The sequence below is a fragment of the Antechinus flavipes genome, chromosome 3 (assembly GCF_016432865.1).
Source record: "Antechinus flavipes isolate AdamAnt ecotype Samford, QLD, Australia chromosome 3, AdamAnt_v2, whole genome shotgun sequence".
Lineage (NCBI taxonomy): Eukaryota > Metazoa > Chordata > Mammalia > Dasyuromorphia > Dasyuridae > Antechinus > Antechinus flavipes.
Genome location: NC_067400.1, coordinates 340116060 through 340139952, shown reverse-complemented (window position 1 = coordinate 340139952; position 23893 = coordinate 340116060). Strand labels below are relative to the sequence as shown.

Below are 23893 nucleotides of genomic sequence, written 5' to 3'. Positions count from 1 at the left end.
CCACTATGGTTGGATCCATTCACAATTCCACCAATAATGTATTAGTGTCTCAGTTTTCCCACACCTCCTCCAACATTCATTACCTTTTCTTGTCATCTTGGCCAGTGATTAATTTCTTATTAAAAAGAGACATGACTAAAGGCATGGATTCAGAAAAACCTGGGAAGTCTTTGATGAAATCAATGATGAAGTCAATTTAATGCAAAGTGAAGTAAACAGAATTGAGTAAACAATTCATATAAAAACTTCAACAGTTGTTTAACAAAAAAATAGAAGTTCAGAGAAAGGTAAGTTGACAGTTTTAAAACAAAATTGTTGACTTTGAGATTTACGTTTTCTGTTCTTTTTGTATGGAAATGTTCATGTTCAAGTTCAGGAGAACAAAAAATTTAAATTTTTTTTAAAAGTAAGTGTCACTGAACAAAACTTTTAGAGCCATGTGAGCTTGTTGATATTTTAAGTAACTTTTCCAATAACAAGCTCAGACCTTCTACTGTCTGTCTAATCTCACTGAGTGATGATAATGACTCATGTTACAGTGAGGGAAAGATAAGGAGACTGGAGGAGTCATTGAAATCCCAAGTTTTTTTTGTTTTTTTTTTTTATAACATTGCCATATATAGGAATGCTAATACAACATAGCATCATTTACATGGCACCTATTTTAGTGGATAGAGAATCATTTTTGAAGCCAGGAAGACCTGGGAGTTCAAATCTTGTCCTTGATACATTTTGATTGGAGGGCACCAGGAAAGTCACAAGCTCTCAGTGCTCTAATCCAGCAATTCAGGCCCCTGGACATCTCCAAGATCTGTTTAGAGAGCACGTGAGATAAAGACTTTCATAATAATATTAAAAACGTACTTGTTTTTTAAAACCTTTATCCCCTTTTCTAGTTTTGTATCTATATTATACTGATCTTAAAATACTTCAACTAAAATGACAGATTGAACACAAAAGCAGATATGAGCATCCAGCTGCCTTCTAACATCACGGAGATTTGCAAAAGATATGCAAAACTGTGAAAAATCTTCTAAATAATTTGTCTATTAAATATTGATAGCTGATCTTTTTTTGCGATGACAAAGAATGAGAAGTTGAGGGAATGATCATCCAGCAGAATATGGCTGAACAAGTTGTGGTATATGATTGTAATGGAAAACTATTTTGCTATAAAAAATGATAAGCAGGATGATTTCAGAAAAACCTTGAATGGCTTGCATGAAGTGATACAAAGTGAAGTAAGTAGAACCAGGCAAACATTTTACAAACTAATAGCAATATTTTATAATGATCAATTGTAATTGATTTAGCTATTCTCAGGAATACAATGATTCAAGACTATTGTTTTTGAATGCAAGTAAGAAAAATAAAACATTATAAAAATAATTTGTTTTAGAAAATATAGTTATTTTTCATAAAGAAGTTATTCATGGGGGGGGGCAGCTAATTGGTGTAATAGATAGAGCATCAGCTCTGAAGTCAGGAGGACCTGAGTTCCAATTGGCCTCAGACACTTAACACTTCCTGGCTGTGTGGCTCTTAAGTCACTTAATCCCCATTGCCTCAGCAAAAATTAAAAAAAAAAGTTACTCATGTTAACATAATGGGTTTATTTGCAATATTTCAAAAATAAATATTTTAATAATAAATATTTTAAAAATTTATCCATTTTAATTTTTTAATTCAGAGAATATCAACAACTATAACCCACATAAACAAAAGCTCTTTGGGGGTCTTTAATAATTTTTTAAAGTATAAAGATGTTCTGAGACCAAAAAAACCTGAGTATTTTAGTCAACCAAGAGTATAAATTGCAAAAGCAGTGCTGACCTGCATTGGTAGAAGGAATTTTTTTATCTTGGAGTTTCCTGTGCCAGACTATGCCTAATCTGAATGTACACAAGAATTATGGCATGAGAGAGACAGACAGAGAGAGGCAAAGAGAGAGACAGAGAGACACACAGAAAGCAAAGAGAGACAAAGAGACAAAAAGACACACAGAGATCTTAAGCAAGTCACTAACTGCCGCCTTAGTTTCCCCAATCTATAAAATGGGACTAATCTCTAATGTGCTTTAAACTCCAGATTTGTTCAGAAAAATATAATCCCAAAATTAGTAAATACCAACATTCTATTCCACATTAATGTCATTCTAGCATTATAATACATTTGCAGAACCATAATCAGGGCTAGGCAAAGAGGGATTTGCCCCAGACTACTTAATTGAGTATTCACTGATAGTGCTCATAGACAGTCAGTAATGGAGAAATAGCCAAGCTTAGCATCTCATTAATGAGAATGATTTATGAAAATAAGAAGATACTTGCTGTATACCATTCAGGGTCTGTGCTTCCCAATCACAGGGCCGTGCCCTACTCCATCTCCCAAAATGAGGGCAAGCCTTGTGCCCTTTATTCTAGATGCAAAAATTCCTAGTTAGAGCTCTGTATATTTGCGTTTATTTCTAATACTTACCGATGCAATTATAAATTTTTCCCATAAGGATTTCTATTCATTACAGTTGCTAAAACATTTCTACACCTACCAAGGTGGTACATCAAAGACAGAAATAACCTTTCAGCTGAGAACTTGAAAATGAAAACCAAGATTAGTTTTATGCATTATGCAACAATCAGATTAGAGCTTTTTTATAAAACAAATCCAAATAATATTTTAATGCAATATAATGGTTGGGATATTCCAGACTTTATTATAAAGTGCCCTCCAGGAATGAGAAATATGATTTCAGGATGCACACTCAGATGTATCCAAATGAAGTATTAAAATGATATTAAGCAAGATTTATTGCTAATTGGCATATGGCACAGGGAACTTTTAGAACTTTTCCCTTCAAAGCCTCCTGGTCAAGATTTGTTCATTATTCAAAGAGTCTCTCCTATGAAAAACTGGTGGTGTTCTTTCTTTGTTATAGGGGAAAATAGCACATATGAATGTTCTAGAAAAGAATATGAAGGGATGGAGCAAGGGAATGTAGGCCTCCAAAGAGAGAAGTGCTTCTCTCAACATTAATTTGGAATCCCTTCAAGCTAATACTCCAAGTTAGTACTTAAAATACTCAAAAGTTGTCACCAAAAGCCTATTCTTATTATAAAGCTTAAAATCAGCAAGTTGACAAGTCCTTATTAAGTACTTACTATGTGTCAGATACTGTGTTAAACTCTGAAAACACAAATAAAAACACAGTCCCTGAACACAAGGAACTCACCTATAACAGGGAAAGTAATTCTGAATAAAAGGGAGCTGAAAAGAGAAAAGAACATAGACAGGAGCTTAGTGAAATAAGGATCAGATATGAAGCCAGAAGAGAGGGAATGAACATGGCTAGCTTGAGTATTTCCTCAAAATGGAAGTTCCAATAGGAATTCACCAATTAGAAGATTGGGCCATAAAAGGTGGAGGCTGAGCTTAAAACAGCTTATGAGATCTTATTAAATTTTCAGCATGGGCACTTACACCATGAAATAGTTAAATCAAGGCTTTTATCAATTAGATAAACTTAAGAAAGTAATTTTTAAAAATCTTAAATTTATAAATGTGTGACACTTTTTTCTCCCAGAGAGCTAGATATTAAATATTTATCTCTGAGTGGAGGGATCTTCCAAAGTGAGAAGGCTGCTGGGACACATTAGAGACAATTTTAGGAAAATGGTAGGAAAAGGGGATGGGAATCACACATAATAAGTCCTAAAAGAAAGTAGATTTTCACATCTAAACTTGTCAGTTCATTGATATGCAGAGCAATTTCTGATGAGTTACTAAGGAAAAGGAATTTTTTTTTTTTATTTTCAGTTGTGATTCTATGGAAAAGAGTAATCTTTACCATCCTATATGTAACACATCAGCTACTTGGTTGCTGCCCAAGATATGTTACATTTAATGGGTATCTCTGTGTTTTATGATCATATACATAATATCATATCAAATATATACATAATAGATCATATCAAATCATATGTTCATTCAGAGTTAAAAAATAAAACAGATTCTACTTACCCATTCAACTTTATCCTATTTTTGTTACATTTATCCTCTATTCTACCCACATTATTCCAAAAAGGGAGTTCTTCCTTATTAATTCAATTTGGGGTAAGAAAATTTTAAAGAGCCCAATTGTGAAAGTTCATGATAATGTTACCCTGGAGAATCAACATGTTGGGTAACTTGCCTGGGACCTAAAGAACTGATTTTAACATAATATGGTGTTTGTGTGGGACTGGTCGGGTGCAAGACTCTCTTCCCAATCCAGTTAACTAATCAGAGACCTCTTCAGATACAAAGAGAAAGCATTTATTTAATCCCTGCAGGGAGAGGCCCATTCACACACCTGGAAGCCATCCCAGCTCCATGTGCTCCTGGAACCTGACCTGCTTCCAGCTAGTCCAGAATTTAAAAGTAAAAGACTCGAGCCTTCTCATTGGATAGACTAAAAGGACGTAATCAATGCTGACAAATACTTCATCCAACCAGTCCCATTCAGTGTCTAATTATTTTTTGGAGGTTCCACATTTGCTTGGGACACATGAGTTTGTTTACTTTCTTTTTGAATTAGCCCATTTGTCATATTGTGAGTTTTGTTCTTTATTTGGTAAACTATATGGTTTTGTGGAGATCCATTAGAGAAAATTGGGGTGCCCTATATGTTACAAGAACTCATTCAGTCTTCCATCTGAATTGTCCTATGAATTGGTAAGGAATCTATTAGGGAAATATATGGGCTTCTCTATGTGTGGAGAAATTTTCACCTAATATGTTGTTTTCTTATCAGAGGGAGAGAAGATGAATTCCAGATAATTCTATTTTTAAAAGCATATTGTTTTTCCAAATACATGCAAAGATAGTTTTCAGCATTTACCTTTATAAAACTCTGTGTTCCAAATATGGGCTTCTCTATGTGCTGAGGAAATGCATGGGAAAAATTTTCACCTAATATGTTGCTTTCTTATCAGAGAGAGAGAAGATGAATTCCAGATAATTCTATTTTTAAAAGCATATTATTTTTCCAAATACATGCAAAGATAGTTTTCAGCATTCACCTTTGTAAAAACTCTGTGTTCCAAATTTTTCTCCTCCTCTCCCCTCTTCCATTCCCAAGACAGCAAGCATTCTGATATAAGCTAAACATGTGCAATTTTTGTAAACATATTTCCATTATCTTCATGCTGTGAAAGAAAAATCAGATCAAAAGGCAATAAAAAACAGAAGGAAAAAAAACAACAGCAAAAGGTAAAAGTACTGTTTTTTAATCCACATTCAGTCTCCATAGTTCTTTTTCTGGATACACGTGACTCTTTCCATCCCAAATCCATTGGAATTGCCTTGATTTACCATTGTTGAGAAGAGCCAAATTGGTTACAGTTGATCATCATATAATTTTGTTATTATGTACAAAGTTCTCTTGGTTCTGCTTACTTCACTAAGCAGAAATTCATGTAACTCTTTACAGCCTTTTTCTTCCAGATAATTCTAAATCCCTAATCCCTTTTGGGAGAATTCTTCTGTTCTGAAAGCTCATTTTCTTTCTGTGAGAGGAAGCTCACTTTTTGTCTTTTTTTTTCTTTTTCTTTTTAAATTTAATTCTGCCTAATTTTAAATATTTTCTGATTTTAGAGGTTGCAAAAGATCCAGTACTTCCTTTATATCTGCACAAGTAGGGCCTCTATTCTGTGCCTCAGGGATCCTCAGGCTCTGTCTCCTCTACTTTGGAGGCCACCACTCATCAATAGCACCAAAAATCAAGATAAAAATGAAATATGAAGGATAAAGCAAAATAATTTTAAAAAATCATTCACAATCAAGCAAATGTTACCTACCTTAACTCTCTATTTCTTAAACAGAATTAAAACACTTTGGAAATTACTGCTTCATAATATAATTTGAGATCTGTTACTGTTAGACTCTTCCCCACCCCCTTTCTTTTTCGTTATTTTCCTTGAGATACTTGATTTTCCTTCCTCCAGAAGATTTTGTAACTTTCCTAGATCTATAAAGTATAAAATGATAAAGTAATCTTTTGAAAATTTGGGTTGTCACTGATTAATAAATAAAAATTTTTAAAAATTATTTTTATAAAGCTTTTTATTTTCAAAACATATGCATAGTTTTCAACATTCACCCTTGCAAAATCTTGTGTTCCAAATTTTTCTTCCCTCCTTTACCCTAACCCCTCCCCTAGATCAAGATTGTATTTATTTTACACTTTCAAATTAGCTAAAATGATAAAAGGGGGCAAAGTGACAAATGTTGGAGGGTATGTGGAAACAATGGGACATTAATATATTGTTGATAGTGTGATCTATGAACTGATCCAACCATTTTGGAAAGCAATCTGGAATCATACCCCAAGAATAATTAAAATTGCTTTTACCCTCAGACCCAGCAATACCACAATTAAATGTGTTTCCCAAAGTGATCAGGGAAAAAAGGAAAAAAACCTATATATCCTAAATTTTTATAGCAGTCCTCTTTGGGGTGGCAAAGAATTGGAAATTGCAGGAATATCTAATATTTAAGGAATGGTTAAACAAGTTATTGTATATAATTGGGATGGAATATAAAAAGTGAAAGAACCAAAAGAACATTGTATATAGTAGCAGCAATATTGTTTGAAGAACAATCATGAACAACCAAATTTTTCTGAATACTATAGATATTCAAGTCAACTATAAAGGACCTAAAAAGGAAGATGCTATCTACCTACAGAGGAAAAAAATTGATAAATAGAAGTATAAATAATATGATTTTCAATATATTTATAGTCAAATGTTGGTCTTCTCTAATATGAGGTGGAGAGTGAGGAAAGAAGAGGAATAAAGAGAGAACAAACACACACACACAGAGAATTTAAAACCTAAAATGGAACAAAATAAAATAAATTTTTAGAAAGATCATGTTTGTATCATAAAAGGAATTTGATAGAAATGTTTTCTATTTTTTTAAAAAGCTTTTTATTTTCAAAACATGTGCAGTTTTCAACATTCACCCTTGCAAAACCTTGTGTTGCAAGTTTTTCCCTCCCTTCCCCCACCTCCTTCCCTAGATGACAAGTAATCCAATACATTTTAAATGTGTAATTCTTCTATACATATTTCTACAATTATCATGCTGCACAAGAAAAATCAGATCAAAAAAAAAAAATGTTTTTTCTATTTTTTCAAACAGCTTACATTGAAATTAATTGGCTTTGATTGTTTGATAGAATTTGTAAATTCATTAAGTATTGGGTTGCTTTCCCCTTTTGCAAGCTAATTTATGACTTTTAAGTTTCCATTTCTGAAATTATCTATTTCTTATTTTGTTTATCTGAAGCACTTTATATTTTTATAAATAATAATCAATTTAGTTTTGTTATTGATATGTAACTAGGCAAAATTATTTCTAATTTCCTTTATTTCTTTTTTTTTGTTGTTGTGAATTTATCTTTAAAAATTTTGATACTGGTAATTTGATTTTCCTCTTACTTTGAAAAATTAAATTAGCTAATGATTTATTTTCAAAAACGAATTTCTTAATTTTATTATTCAAGTGTGGTTTTTATTTTCTTTCATTTTTATTAATCTCTTGATCTTCAGGATTTCTATCTTGTCATTTAATTTTTTAAATTTTGTCTTTTAGGATTTTTGAGTTTTAATTGCACACTCAATTTGTTGATTTCTTACCATTTTTTGTTGATGAAGTGTTTAGAGATAAATTTGCCTTTTAGGACCACTTTGGTGACATCCCAAATTTTGATATGTTATCTCAAAGTTATGGTTATTGTTGACTCAATGTTGTTATCTTTAATGAAATTATTTATTGTTTCTATGACTTAGTATTTGATCCATCTATTCTTTAAGATTAAATTAATCTCCAATAAATATTAACCATTTCTCAGTGGCTTTTAAAAAATATGATTTTTATTGCATGGTTCCCAGATGTATTTAATTTTTCTGCTTTTCTACATTTGTTTGTGAGATTATTAAGCCCCAATATATGGTCAATTTTTATAAAATTGAAAAGTATGTAGAGCTGAAAAATATGCATAATCCTTTCCATTTCCATTTAATAGACATCAGGCATCTATCATATCCAGCTTTTCAAAAATTCTATTCATGTCCTTAACTTTTAAAAAATTTAGTTATATTTGCCTAGGTCTGAAAGAGTATACTAATATTATAATTTTATGGCCAGTTTCTCCATATAACATATTTAACTTTTCTTTTAGATAATTAGATGCTATCCTACTTGGTATATATGTTATATTATTATGAATTCATTTTCTATAATACCTTTCAGTACAATTCAGTTTCCCTGCTTATCTTTTTAAATTTTATTTTAATAATATATTATTTTTCCAATTAAATATAAAGATGATTTTCACCATTCATTTTTGTAAGGTTTTGAGCTCCAATTTTTTTTCTTTCTTCCCTCCTTTTTTTCCTTCCTCCCCAAGACAGCAAGTGATCTGATACAGGTTATACAAAGATTGTGTCTTTTAATCAAACCTATTTTTGCTAATGCCCTGAGATAATGTTTACTACCTCTGCCTTTTTTTTCTTTACCTCAGCTGAACTCACAATAGAGTTTGCTCTAATCCCTTAATTTTGAATCTGTTTCATATTTCTTGTAAACAACATCTTGCTAGATTCCATTTTCTCATCCATTTAACTATTTTCTTCCATATTATGAATGAGTTCTTCCTGTTCACATGTGCAGTTATAATAGTTAATTTTTCCCTCCACCTTATTTTTCTTTTCTTTTTTTTTCTTGAAATGCACAATTTTATTTATTTATTTTTAGGTTTTACATGCACATTCATTTTTTATAGGCAAAATCAGTCAGTTGATAATAACTTTTTATTTTGTTTATCAATTAAGATAATTTTTTTCTATTATTATAGCTTTTTATTTACAAAACATGCATGGGTAATTTTTCAGCATTGATCCTTGCAAACCTTCTGTTCCAACTTTTCCCCTTCTCTATACCCTCCCCTAGATGGCAGGTAGACCAATACATGTTAAATATGTTAAAGTATATGTTAAATACAATATATGTATACATATTTATACATTTATCTTGCTGTACAAAAAAATCATATCTAGTAAGAAAGTAAAAAAAAACCTGAGAAGGAAAACAAAAATGAAAGCAAACAATAAGAGAGAGAGTGGAAATGCTATGTTGTGGTCCACACTCATTTCCCATAGTTCTCTCTCTGGGTGTTGCTGATTCTCTTCATTACTGAACAATTGGAACTTCCACCTTATTTTTCTATAATTTTTCATTTTTTTCTCATCCTATCATTATAAAGAGGATGCTGAAGAGTATGGTCAGCATCAATACTCTGTGCTTGATCCATTCTGATTCTACCCCCTTATATCTCTTTTCTTTCCCTCAATCAGAGCCCAAGAATAGCTTATTTTTTTCTTTTCCTTTGAACTCTCTTCAAAATATATTCTTCCTGTTAGTATATTTTACATATGACAATCCTTTCAATAATCTGCCCTCTTTATTATTACTCTTTATTATTACCCTCTTTGCTTTTACTCCTGGTCTCCCTGTTGAGTTAAATGTATTTTGGCAATCAACTGTGTGTGTATATTCTTCCTTTTTTTGACCAGTTCAAATGAAAAAGAGGTTCAAGTGGTACACATTCTCTCTACCCCTCCTTCTTGTTGGAATGTTTTATTTGTACTTCCTGATTATGTGAAGTGATTTCCCCTATTCTTCACCCATTTTCCTCCTGGTGTATATTCTTTTTTCTCCCTTCTTTTAAAATGACCAACCTTGACAAATTCAATTCAGGACAAATCTGTCTTTTTTAATTCCCTCTATAACTTTTTAAATTAATTAATTTGTTTTTTCCTGAAGCATTTGGGGTTAAGTAACTTGTCTAAGGTCACAAAGCTAGGAAGTGTTAAATGTCTGAGGTCAAATTTGAATTCAGGTCCTCCTGACAGGGCTGGTGCTCTATCCACTGTGCCACCTAGCTACCCCCCCTTATAACTTTTGATATTAGGATTTTGAAGAGACACTTGCATAATCTTCCCCTATTAGAACATAAACTCTTCATCCTTGTTTAGTATCTTCTAATTTCTCATTTGTAGTTAGCTTTTTTCTATTTCACTTAATTTCTGTTTATATTTCAACATTTGTATCTAGCTTTGGTCTTGTCAGTAGGAATGTTTGGAAGGAGAATTAATGTTCTCCACTCTTAGTCTGGACTCCTGATTCTTTTTTGCTTAACCTTCTAAAGTCTGGATTCTGCTTACATGTCTGGACATGTCTGTTACCTGTCTTTGTTTAAATTTCTGGACTAAATTTGGATATATCTTAATTTACTAGCTCCACCTCCTGTCTTATCAAAATCCTGGACCTATTTTGCTTTTCTGCTCCCGAGGTTCCAGTACAGTATCTACATCAAAGTATTTTGTGAAATTTAAGAAATTGGTAAGTTACTGTTCATTTGTAACCAATTTTGCTAGTTTGTAAATAATACCGCTGAATCACAAAAGGACTCAATTTCATTTTACAAAATTCAGATCACTCATTGTTCTATGCTATAACGATAAAGAATTAAGAGGCCATTTCCAGTTTGATCGTTATTCTTAATGTTTTAATTTCTTTTTCTAAGAGAATATTTTTGTGAATTTTATGAACAACAATGTATAAACTACTGCTTCAAAAAGCATTCCAATACTTGATCAGTTAATATGACATACTTTCACATTTATACATTTTTACAGAGTCCACATAAACCTAATTTGTAATTGCCAGGTTTAGGTTTCAATACTATATGCAAAACAAAGACAGTATGAAATGAAAGTTAATGCTGGTTTTATTCATGAATCATTTTGAAGTCTAACTTTATGAAGATGAAAAAAAAGATCCACAGTATGTTAGTTAGAAGGATATTTTCGAGCAAAAATAACATTAAAAGATACACTGAAATGAATGGAATTAGAAATTAATGACAGACTAAAGAATCCACTATAAAAACCAGTCTTCTAGTATGAAGGAGACTCTTTGCTAGCTATCAGTGATAGTCATGGCAGGCAACTTGACAGAAATAACCAGAGGCTCCCCATTCATAGATATCCAAATCTTTTCTATTGAAGGGACATAATACATAGGCATGAATAAAGATAATTAGCAGCAAAATCAGGGAGAGGAGTGGGCAAAGTAAGGAATTTGTGAACATGCTCTAAGAGGAGATGGGCTGATAAACATTACTTGTTCCTATTCCTCTTTTTAAAAAAGTATACTTTTCTCCATGAAAATTTTCCTGATTTTTCCTAGAGTTAACAACTAAGAGACTCTTAGGAAATCAGGTTAACACTTAGTTCTATAACTCTCTAATGTACTTTCCCTACAAAGCTATTACGGTTTGTCTGGGTTTTTGTCTTCTCTTCCTATTAGATCATAAGCTTCTTGAGGGCTGGCACCATGTTATTTAAACTATTTCCCCCGAGGCCAATTACTTCGTCCAGCTTCAAGTTGTGAATTGTTGCTGAATTAAAATGCCAATGGCAAGAAATTCTACTGTCTTTGACAAGTAAGAGCACCTGATTGAGCAAGGAGATTTGGTTCTTGTCCATGCTCTTAAGCTACTGAGCTCTGTCTGAGCAAGACATTTCCCTTTTCTGGATCTCAGCCTCTTCATCTGAAAAATACAGAGATTTGACTACCCGTTTTCTAAGGTTCTTTTAGCTCCAAGAATATGAGGTATTACACAGGTGTTAGAATACAGGCCCAAAATTTCTGGGAGATAATAACACACAAGGGACATAATTTATAAGCTCTGCCTAGGGCATACAGATTGCTTTTGTTTCAGCTCTAATGAGGAACTTCTGAGGTCTTACATTTAAAATAACTTGATATTTAACTTCTCTTGGCCTACTGTTTTCTTAGCCTGAGAGATTTGGACCAACTATTCTGTAAGGGCATTTCCAGCTCAAAATTCTAAATTAGAAGTTTTTATTTCATTAGCTGATCTGTTTATAATGTAAACAGAAAAGATTCCAGAGCTTCTAGAGCTAAGGCAATTTTTCATTGTGATTACATTTTGCTGACATTTCCTCAATTTAAAGCAATTTCACCGCCTGACATTCACTTTTTTAGTTTTCTTGAATTTCCAGGTCAGGACTTAAAACTCAATATGAAATTCTACCTTGTTTATCAATTTCTTAAAACATGTTTCTAATGTTTGCCCAGATCATATTGGTCTTTCTTTTTCTTTTTAACAAGGATTTGTGTCTAAGTTCAATAAAAATAGAACTGAGAATAAGATTCTAGGTTTTTTTTTTTTTTTCAGTTTTACAAATTCATTTTAGAGATATCAAAACTGGAACTTGAAGATATAATGATAATATTTGACTTTTTCTTCTCTAACTTATATTGCTATAAATTAGCACCCAACACATCCACTTCAAATTGGAAAAAAAAAAATAGAAATTTCCTGCTAATATATAGTCTTGGTCAATGTTAGTTTATATACTCTGCATTTTCCACTTGAGAAATGAATGTGCAAATACAAATATAACCAACATTTCTTTGACCAAAAATTACTGTAAATACTCTTACATACTCAAAAGGAAGACACTATAGGTGACATCCCAATTTAATATCACTGGTTCTTGAACATCTATTGCCAGCAATAGATGTTTCAAATAAGGAAAAAAGAGCTTTTTAAATGAAAAGGTAAAATATTAATTTTCTTTTACATCATGCCATATAAACACTCATAGTTCTCTTTTGTGCAAAGAATAGAAAGTTGTAGGTCTTTCTATAATCAAACAGTCTCTTCTGGAAATGATCCTTTTTCTTATTCTCCACAACTGATCAGTGTTACAAAAAGAGCCCCTGGCTTACATCAGGGAGACATAAACCAGTTTTCATTCTGAGTCTGCTAAAGCCACCTAAAAAAATTAAGCCTCATTTTCGGGTAACAAATCGTACATTGATGGATTCTCCAGGTGTCAGAAGCCCATGTGTTTTAGCATGAACTGTTTTAGTTAGAGGAGAAGTTTTGATCTCAAAATGTTGAAGCAGCTAAAAAGAAAAAGAGAGAAAATGAGCATTCTAACTCTCTAAAGTAAAAAAGTGCAGTTTCCCTACAGGATAAATATTTCATTGTTGTCAATTCCAGGGAGCCAAAGTAATGATAATTTTGAAGAAAATTAAGTTTACCTCCTGGAGAAATACTAAATCTGTGAGGTCTATTCATTTGAAAAAAGAGCATTCACTCCTGAACACTAGCCTAAATGATTCATGGAAGAGCCCGTAAGTCTATACACATTTATTGTGCAACACCTTCGCCCTAAGGCAAAGCTGAGGAACTTAAGGATCTGGGCGACCTGATCTTGGATCTCAGCTCTCCTTCCCCACCTGTGTGATCTTGGGCAGGTTACCTGGGCATTCTGGGCCTCAGTTTCCTCATATAAAATGCAAGGGGAAGGAGATATCCACATACCTCCAAGGTCTTTTCCAACTCTAAGTCTATATTCCTATGATCTCATGAGCAATAATACAGGTCACAAGTGAAAAATCAAAAATTTTAAAGGCTTAAATTTTAGTATTCATTATGAAAGCTCCAGCTTTGTCCCTTCCACTTGGAGTTTTATATCAGTATCTAACATACTGGAAATTCAAATTGGAAGTAAGAAATAGAAACTTCCTTATAATATATGTTTATTTTAGAAAATGTATACTGTGTTCTTCATCTGAGAAATGAACTTGTAAATATGACCAATATTTCCTTGCCCAAAGAACAAAAAAAAGTTATTAATTTAAAACTCTTGCATATTCAAATGGAAAACAATGTATATATCCAAATTCAAGGTGCCTGGTTTTTAAACACCTATACCCAGCAATTGAAATTTCAACCAAAAAAGAGAGAGAGAAAGAGAGAGAGCGAGCTTTAGAATGAAAAGATAAAATATCAATTTTCTTTTACATCACAGCAGATAGCATAGGGATTTATTTTTTAGCATAAGACGATTTAGGAGAACTTGTTAACCTAGAACTTGTGAAGTTGTTTTTCAAATATTTTGATGACTATATTTCAATATCATTGGTTTCTTCTGTAATACTATATATTTTATTTTATATATCTTAAAATATTATATTATTCTGAGAAATGATTCTGACTTGATTCTGAGAAGTGATCAGACTGCCAAAGGGGTCCACACATAAAAAAATTAAGAATTTCTCATTTAAAATAATATTTTCAAGTTTTCAAAATTATTTTTCCTTTTTAACCTAAAACATGCTTTTTACAAAACATAATTCAATTCAGCAGAGTGAAAGGGATCAAATTACAATATGCATCGCTTACCTGTATCATTACAAGATGAATTTCTAGCTCTGCTATTCTTCTTCCTATACAGCTACGGAGGCCATAACCAAACGGGATGGAACCAAAGTTGTCTACTCTGTCCATATTTCCTTTCCTCAGCCAGCGCTCAGGTTTGAAGTCTTTTGCCATTGGGAAATTTTCTTCTTCATAAGATGTAGCATAATGACATAAAGCCAATTGAGTCTGAGAAACCATTTACAACAGAAAAGAATTGTGGCATATAAAAGCTGAGTTAAGTGAAAAATATTAAACAGTCACTACAAAGACATCTTACCCAGAAAGTAACCCATGAAACCATATTATAATCCTAAACAAGGATATATTTGTGTCTTTTTTTAAAAAAATGGTAATTTTTAAAAGCACCTATTATCTCTCCTTCTTATGATTTCTTCCAAATTGAAAAATGGAAAAAAATGAGAAAAGAAAAAAAATTAAAAATATATTTATGTTTCAGCAAAAAAAAATTCCTACATTATCCATATACAAAAATGTACGTCTCATTCTGTGTTTTATCACCTTTCTGTCAGGAGAAGGGTGTCATGTTTCATCTTTAGTATTCTGAATTCATGGCTTACCGTGAGATCTAAAATCTTAAAGCTACTATTCCATGAAAACAGTTATTGTATAATTTACTCTCTTCATTATGCTCATTCTGCATCAGTTCATAGAGGACTTCCTAATTTTCTCTGAAATGGTCCATTTCAACATAATTATAGTTATGTGTGTGTTATTGTCCTTTGTTCTCAAAGAGGATCAAAATGATATCATTATGTTAGTCAAGTTATAGTGTGTCTGACTGTGGTTCCTCAGACGAATACAAACTCAAACTCTTCTGCTGCAAATATTCCATTATATTCATATTATTATTTGTTTTTAATTATATTATTTATTATTTGTTATATTTTATTATATCATAATTTATATTATATTATTTGTTTATTATATTTTGTTTAGTTTATTTTAATTTGTTTAGTCCTTCCCCAATAGGAGAGCACTCTCTTAATTTTCTATTTTTGGCCACTATCCAAAGAAAGCTGTTATAGTTTTCTACACAATGTCCTTTTACTCCTTCTTTGTTCTTTCTGGGATATCAGCCTGGTAATAATATCGGTAAGTCAAACAATATGTACCATTTAGTAACTTTTGGGGAAGAGCTCCAAAATCCTTTCTAGAATAGCTGGACCAATTCATACCAGTTTATCAATGCACCCATTTTCTGATAACCTCTCTAATAATTATCATTTTCCATTTTTGTCAATTTTGCTAAAGAGGACTTTATTTTTGTATGCAAATAATTTCTGGCATATCTAGATTGACACACTTTCAAATATCTCACAACTACTATATTTATTTTGAATAAGAGTTCCTTTTCTAGCTCTTCTTCTTGGTTTTGTCAGTAATTATACAGAATGCTGATGATTTATGTGTATTGTATTTTTGTACCCTACAACTCTGCTGAATTTATTGTTTCAATTAATTTTGGAAAGTCCTTTAAGGTTTTCTCAATAAATCATCATATCACTGGCAAAAAACAATAATTTTGTTTCTTCTCTGACTATGCTTACTCTCCCAATATTTTTTCCTTATCTTATTACTACAGCAGCATTCCTAGGAATGCCTCTAATAACGATAATGATAATGGGGATCTTTGCTTTATTTCTGAACTTTTTGGAAAGATCTGTAACTTTTCTCCATTACATATAATGTTTACTCTTTTAAAAAATCAATATTACTATTTTATGGAAAAGCCTGTCATTTATTTTTATGCTTTCTAGACTATTAAACAGAGAAAGTGTTGGATACATTTTTTTGATAAAATTTTTAATTTTCCTATAATTTGTTTTTTCACTAGCCAGTTTTTAGAACTATGCTACATTGTCTCCAATTACTTTTTAATTTTTTCCTTTAAGGAGATTTTATTGAATATGACTTTTATTATGCTGAAACTACTAAATAATGTATTTAGTATTTCTAATTTTCCATATTTTTGATATTTTTTATGTTCCATTATGTGATCAATTTTTGTAAAAGTACTGTGTACAAACAGCTGGTGTCAGGCTACTCAAGGTAATGAAGCTGAGGACCAAGTTCAATTAATATTTCAAGGGGAAATAAATTTATATCACATTCTACTTATCAGTCATAGTAGGTGCTATAAACAGATTAGCAATAAGTAAACTATTTTCTATTCCTATTTAGTAATTTCTAGAGCTCTATCAATGTTTAATTTTCCTATAGTTCTATTTAGATCTTTTTCCCCCTTTTTTATGCTTTGGTTAGATTTACCTAGATTTATCTAGGTCCAAAAGGGTACAGTGAGAGTCCCTACTTTTATAGTTTTACTAACTATTCTTCCAATTCACTTTTCCTTTAAGTATTTAGGTGCTATGATACTTGTATATGAAGTGCATATGAAGGGATATAAAAATGTGAGTTTTATTGAGGAAAATCTTAAAGAACTATCATTAAAAAGTAAAGCAATAACTTCAGTAAAGTTGCAGAATAAACAAAAAAAACACATAAATCAACAACATCCTGTTACCAACAAAACCCAACAAGAAGACCTAGAAAAAGAAATTCTATTCAAAATAACTGTAACAAATTAAGAACATAAAATGCTTTTAAAAGTTATATTAGGAAGATAAAAATCCCCAAGTGAGTTAAGGCTTGCAAAAAATTGCTAGGAACAAAGAACTTTGCTTTTCAAGTTATGTTGAAGATAAGGAAAGGAAGAAATAATGAATAGGAACACTGCAAAAATAAGAAGGATGATTGTTAATGGATATCAGCTAAAGCAGAATTATTTAACTTCTTTTACATTTCTATTTTTTATATCATGAAGAATATTATTTAAGTTGGAAATAAAAAAGAAAAAAGGTTAAAAGAGAAATGGAAGGAAACACCTACCACATACCAGGCACTATGAGTATGCTAAGCACTACAAAAATGATCTCATTTGATCCTCACAACAACCCTGAGAGGTAAGTGCTATTATTATCATTATTGTTTCACAGTTGAGGAAAGTGCTTTCTCAGTCATCCAATAATTACAAAAATATAAATAAAAAGATGCATAAAAGGAAAATAGACTTTGAGTAACTGAAAAAAATCAATGAAGTTGTTGGAGAATTTATCATGAAATCTGCCTTGATTCTCATAGAAGAGAAATGGGGCACTACTCACACAGAATATTACAGAATATCTTATAGACTTGGATTCAGTTACTGATGTTTTTGCTTAATTATTTTCCTTTGTCACAAGGGAGAAATCAGCAGGAAGAAGGAAGAATTTCTCTGTATAAATAACTAATACAAAGATAAAATTCATTAATGAAACATTTCTTTGTAAATTCATCAATGCAGATTTTTTTTTGCATCTATTCCAAATGCATCTCTTATGCCTCGGTAGGTGACTTCCTGAATTGTTATCACTAAAAAGTATTCATCACCTTGTGTCTAATCTAGTAATGAGACTCTTCTAACTCAGCTAATCTAGTCTTCCCATGACATCCAGATTTGTCACTGGGTCCATACCACATTTTACAGCTTGATATAATCAATGCTCCCAAAACAACTTTTTTTTTTTAGAATTAAAGGCTTAATCTATACAATAATGAACAATCTAAATTGCTGAACTTATGAAAAAAGAGCAAGACGGCATGTAGAATATATATAACCCCAAAAGATGTTCCCCAATAGGGGAAATAGGTCAAAGGATATGAACAAACAGTTTTCAACAGAAAATCTGTAGAGTATTAACAAGCATATGAAAAAATGCTCCAAATCATTAGTAATACAATAAATGTAAATCTAAACAATCCCAGTGTTTCACCTCACATACCTCAAATTGGCAAGGATGACAAAAAGATGAGAATAGTCACTGTTAAAGGGGTTGTGGAAAGACAAGTGCAATGTCCTCTGACCCAGAGATTCTACTACAAGGCTTACTCCAAGATCACTGATAAAAAGAAAGTCCAATATATACCACTATATTTATGACAGCTTTTCTTGTTCAAATTGGTAACAAGTAGATGTCCATCCACTAAGGATTACCTCAGTGGTAAAAACAGACTGTGGCACATGAATATAATGAAATATCACTGTATTATAAGAAATGATGAATGATATATATAGAGATAAATGAAAAGGACTATATGAAGCAATGCAGAATGAAGTACAGCCAAAAAAAATATAGACAATGACCATAAAAATGAAAATGAACAGAACCATTACAAAAAACAAAATCAAAAATCAGTGTTTTAGCATTATAAAGAACAAGCATGGCTCAAAGAAGAGATTCAAGAAGATATTTCTAACTTTCCTTTGCAGTAGTGGGAGATCCACAAGTGTCATATACAGCACATATTTTCAAACATTTTTTTTGATGTACTGATCACTTAAGTTGATTTAACTACTTTTTCTTTTCCCTTTTTTGTGTCTTAAAAATACTACATATTATTTAACAAGGCTCTTTTGGAATGAGAAAGTAAGGATACTAAGGGAAGGAAATAATTGTGAGGTTTAAAAATGAAATGAATAAAGTATTTTTTTAGTGGAAAAAAGCATTTAAAAACTCTAAGAATGCTTTAGCTACTTTATTTTTGAACATCCAGCATTTATAGATAAGATTAGATTTGTAAGGTCGAGTAGGATCTGGGCTGTATCCTGAGCCCCATGCTCTTCAGAACTCTTCTTTCCCTCCTGTCTTTTCATCCCAGTTATAGTCTAAAGCACTGTAAATATGCTATGGCTATCTGTCCTATCCTAAGCAGACCTCTACAATATGGAACCAGGATCTCCACAGCATTTTTTTGGATTCTAGATGTCCTAAATTATGGATACAGATGAAATTTATCTTTGATTTCTGTTTTGCAGAGGTTTGAAAGATTAAGGAAATAAGAGAAAATGTCTCGTTTTTTACCTTATCCTATGACCAAGAACTGTGAAACTCAAAATTACCACAAGTCTCCTAACCTATAGTACAAATGGATAATCCTTCATAGAATCCTTGTTTAAAAAACAGTTCAAAAAGCAATCTAATTATACCCAAATAAAACTGTATGTATCATATTAATACCACTATTAAGTCTGTTTCCCAAGGTGAACAGGGAAAAAGGAAAAGAACCTATATGTTCTAAAATATTTACAGCAACTCTCTTTGTGATAGAAAAATGGAATTTGAGAGGCTGCCCACCAATTGAAGAATGGCTACATACGCTTTAGTATATGATTGTGATAGAATACTACCATGCTGTAAGAAATGATGAGTAGGTTGATTTTTGGAAAATATAGAAAGACCTGCATGAAATAATGAATAGAAACAAAAGAATGTTGTATATAGTAATAGCAATACTATTGGAAGAGTAGATATGAATGATAACACATATATATTGAGAGAAACATACACACATATGAATACTTCAACAAACTACAAAGGACCTATGAAGGAAAATGCTACCTCCATAAAAAGAAATGATATGTAGAACTATGTACTGTACAATTTCACATATTATATACATGCGTGGGTGAAATGATGGCTTTCTTTAGCACGGGGTTAGAAGGAAGGGAAGGAAACAACCTAGAACTCAAATGTACTCAAATGTATAAATACAATAAAAGAAAGTTCAAGTATTATCTTCTACATTTTCTGATCTGTACAATAGCTAGTTTATTCTCTTCCAAATTACCTTGTATTCAATTATTTTGCATATGCTCATATTTACTTTATATTTACTTGCTGCATATATTTGTATATCTATTTTTGCCTCTTCCATTAAAATGTAAGCTCCTTGTGTATAGAGATTATTTCATTCTTTGAACTAGTATTCCCAGGATTCAAATAGTTTTTGGCACATAGGAGAAATTTAAGAAAAGCTTGTTGATTGGATGCAGCATGGATTGAAGAGATGAGAGACTAAGATATTGGAAACCAGTTAAAAAGCTTCAGTAACAGTCTAGGATAAGCAAGGAGAGAAGAGAGACCTAAAATGAAGGCAGAGGCCAAACAAAGGAAGAGATACAGCCTAATGAAGATAATCCATTAGTGGAAAATGAAAATGGTTACCTAAGAAGAAAGAGCCTAAGGAAAAAGCAGCGGTCACAAATGCTCCAGAAGAAAAAACTAACCAGCAGTAGGGGCCAAACACTATGCAGAAGTCAAGAAGGATGAGGTCTGAGAAAAATCCATTAGTCTTAGCTATAAAGAAATTATTGATAACTTTGAAGAAAGTAAATTGAATTGGGTAGAATTGGAAACCAGAGTACAAGGGACTAAGAAGTATGTAGAAGGTGAGGAAGTGGAAGTAATGAGCATAGTAGTTTTTTCTAAGAATTTTGATCACAAAGTCATAGATTTAGAGCTGACCACCTCATTTTACTGATGAGGAATCAGAGGTCCAGACAAATTAAAGAACTTGCCCAGCACACTACATAGGGGGAAAAAAAAGGAGCAGAGCAAGATCTGAAATCAGGTCTTCTAATTCTGAATCCTGGGTCCCTTTAGACTATATCAATAAATACAGGATGCTAGTCTGAGTAGAGGGTTTTTCCTTAAGAGGGAGAAGACTTGGGAATGTTTCTGGGCAGCAGGAACAGTTCTGGGGAATCCAAAGAGAATGATGATTATAGAGAGATCTGACTAAAGGGGCAAACTCCCTTCAAGTCAGAAAGTACAAAAGTCAACAGTATAAGGAAAGGGGTGGAACTCTTAACAAAAAAAGGAACACATTTTCCTCTGACTGAAGGGAGGAGAAAATGGGGGAGAATGCAGAGAAAATTTAAGGTAAAGAACTGTATTCTTCACTGCTCAGATCCCCTGAATTATTGAGTTCAAATCTAAGCATGTTAAATGTGTACTATTTGAAGGACGATCTCAGACTTACACTGTGTGGGCCCTCCAATGGACAGAACTAGGACTATTAACAGGAAATTAAGGGGAAACAAGTTTTAGATTAAAATAAGGACAAACACTGTAATATGATCTGTCCTTTCTAGCCAACTCTATACCATGCAACCTGCACTGCAGCCATCACCTTTATCTCCTAACCCTCCTACTGGAACTTGGAACTCTGCCCTTGGGTTGACAAACTCTAATGGATGAGCTTCTACCTCATTGTGTCTAGAACCAAGCCCTGACATCCCCAGCCATCTCCACACTATGCTGCCATCTCTATGGCTACCTCTTTTTTCTACCTCTCCTTTATTGGTGTCTTCCTCCAGCAAAATGCAAACTTCTTGTAGACTATCCCTTTTCCTCAGTACAGTGCTTAGCATATAAAAAGTGCTTAATCACTGCTCAATTTATCATATATCTATTTAAATTTCACTAAGTAGTGAATTACTTGACACTCCACATTTAAATAGAGACTATAATCCATTTTACATCAATTTACATCAATAAGCATTTACTCATTTGCTTATAAATTTTTTCCTGAGTAATAACTACAAGTGACCTCTCTTAAAAGTAATGCAGTATAGAAATGTGTTGGATTTGATTGTTGATGGAATTGTGAATACATCCAGCCATTCTGGAGAGCAATTTGGAATAAAGTTATCAAACTGTGCATACCTTTTGATCCAATAATTATTACTGGGCTTATATCCCAAAGAGATCTTAAAGGAGGGAATAGGACCCACATGTGCAAAAATGTTTGTAGCAGCCCTCTTTGTAGTGGCAAGAAATTGGAAATTGAATGGATGCCCATCAGTTGGAGAATGGCTGGGTAAATCGTGGTATATGAATGTTATGGAATATTATTCTTCTGTAAGAAATGACCAGCAGGATGAATACAGAGAGGCTTGGAGAAACTTAAATGAACTGATGCTGAGTGAAATGAGCAGGACCAGGAGATCATTATATACTTCAACAACAATACCATATGATGATCAGTTCTGATGGATGTGGCTCTCTTTCAACAATGAGATGAACCAAATCAGTTCCAATAGAACAGTAATGAACTGAACCAGCTACACCCAGGGAAAGAACTCTGGGAAATGAGTATGAGCCATTACATAGAATACTCAATCCTTCTATTTTTGTCCACCTGCATTTTTTATTTCCTTCACAGGTTAATTGTACATTATTTCAAAGTCCAATTCTTCACAGCAAATAACTGTATGGACATGTATACATAGATTGTATTTAACATGTACTTTAACATATTTAACATGTATTGGTCTACCTGCCATCTAGGGGAGGGAGTGGGGGGAAGAAAGGGAAAAATTGGAACACAAGGTCTTGCAATTGTCAATGCTGAAAAATTACCTATGCATATAACTTGTAAATAAAAAGCTATAGTAAAAAATTAAAAAAAAAAAAACGGTGTTGGATTTGGAGTTCAAGAGTAGGTTCAAATTGTAGCTCTGCTACTGACTCCTGATGTGACTATAGGGAATTCATTTCACTTCTCTGCACTCAGTGTCTCTTTGGTTCAGATGATTTCTAGGTTTCTAGCTCTCACGTTTTATAAAAACCTTTCATCCATTTATATCTTGTCCTTCAAAACTCATTAATTCTTTAATTAGGAATGGAACCATTATTTATCTTCTTTTGTATCCCAGGTTCTCCATCCTTCCCCAATATCTTATACAAATGCTCAATAAACATTCACCATTGTTTTAAAAAGATTTAAAACTGAAGTAACAAAAAAATACAGGACTAGGTTGAGAGAAAAAATAAAAAAAGGAGTGGAGAATATATTAAGCACTGTTCTTAGTTTTAACTACTTTTAGTTCTTCCTCTCCTTTTTTTTTTTTTTTTTTTTAAAGGCAATGTTCTGAGGGATACTGGAACTTCCTAAAGTAGATCACTGAGGGAAATTAGAAGGTTCCTTTCTGAAAAAAAAATTATCATTACACATTTTAACTCAAGGTTCATTCAGCTCCCTTTTTACAACAAAGTATCTGCAAAAAAGGGAATGTTTTGAAGTTTTACCTAAGTAACTAGAGAAAGGATTACAATTCCAATCATCTCCCCTAATTACATGCCAAACTCACTCCTTTTGGAATTAGATATCCTCCGATAATCAAATCTTCTTGGGTTACTCTACCATTTCCTGGTAAAACTGGAAATAACCTAGAGAGATATAAAACATGGAATAGTTTTAATTATTGCAAAGATAAACAATTTATATCCCAAATAACTGCATATTTTAGAACCACAATTCTATCAAATAAATAGCTCCCAATATACCTGGAAGAGAAAAAAAATTTTTGATTAATGAAAACTAGTAGACTGAAGAGTTACATTTTTTGTAGAAATTAAATGCTAAATTGTACAATAGACAAGCACTTCAGTTGTTATGCAAATAAAGCTAACAAGTCAGACATGAAAAACTTGCCCTTGATGTATATTAGGCAATGCACATTTTGTCATGAATTTTTTTCCTTATTGAATAATCCAGAAGCTTGAATAATAAATGCTGATCTTATTGGGCATAGATAAAAAGTTTAAGTTCTTAAAAGTAGATGCAAGATTTAAATGAACTGGCTTTCTAAGTTGTTCATTATAATTACCTTGGGAAAGGAATTGAGGCTTTAAAGGT

The 23893-nt window shown here is 32.2% G+C and overlaps 1 protein-coding gene across 1 annotated transcript in view; it reads right to left on the bottom strand.

Moving 5' to 3' along the window:
- Positions 1–10585: 10585 nt before the first annotated feature.
- The window catches only part of LOC127554296 (cytochrome P450 27C1), a 40777-nt gene continuing 27469 nt past the window's right edge, over positions 10586–23893 (bottom strand). Inside the window, exons 7-9 of the mRNA XM_051985695.1 lie at positions 23346–23424; positions 14333–14536; positions 10586–13047 (exon numbers count right to left, since the gene is read on the bottom strand). Coding sequence (XP_051841655.1) covers positions 12931–13047; positions 14333–14536; positions 23346–23424 — 400 coding nt within the window. The 3' untranslated portion in view covers positions 10586–12930. The remainder of the gene's footprint in view (positions 13048–14332; positions 14537–23345; positions 23425–23893) is intronic.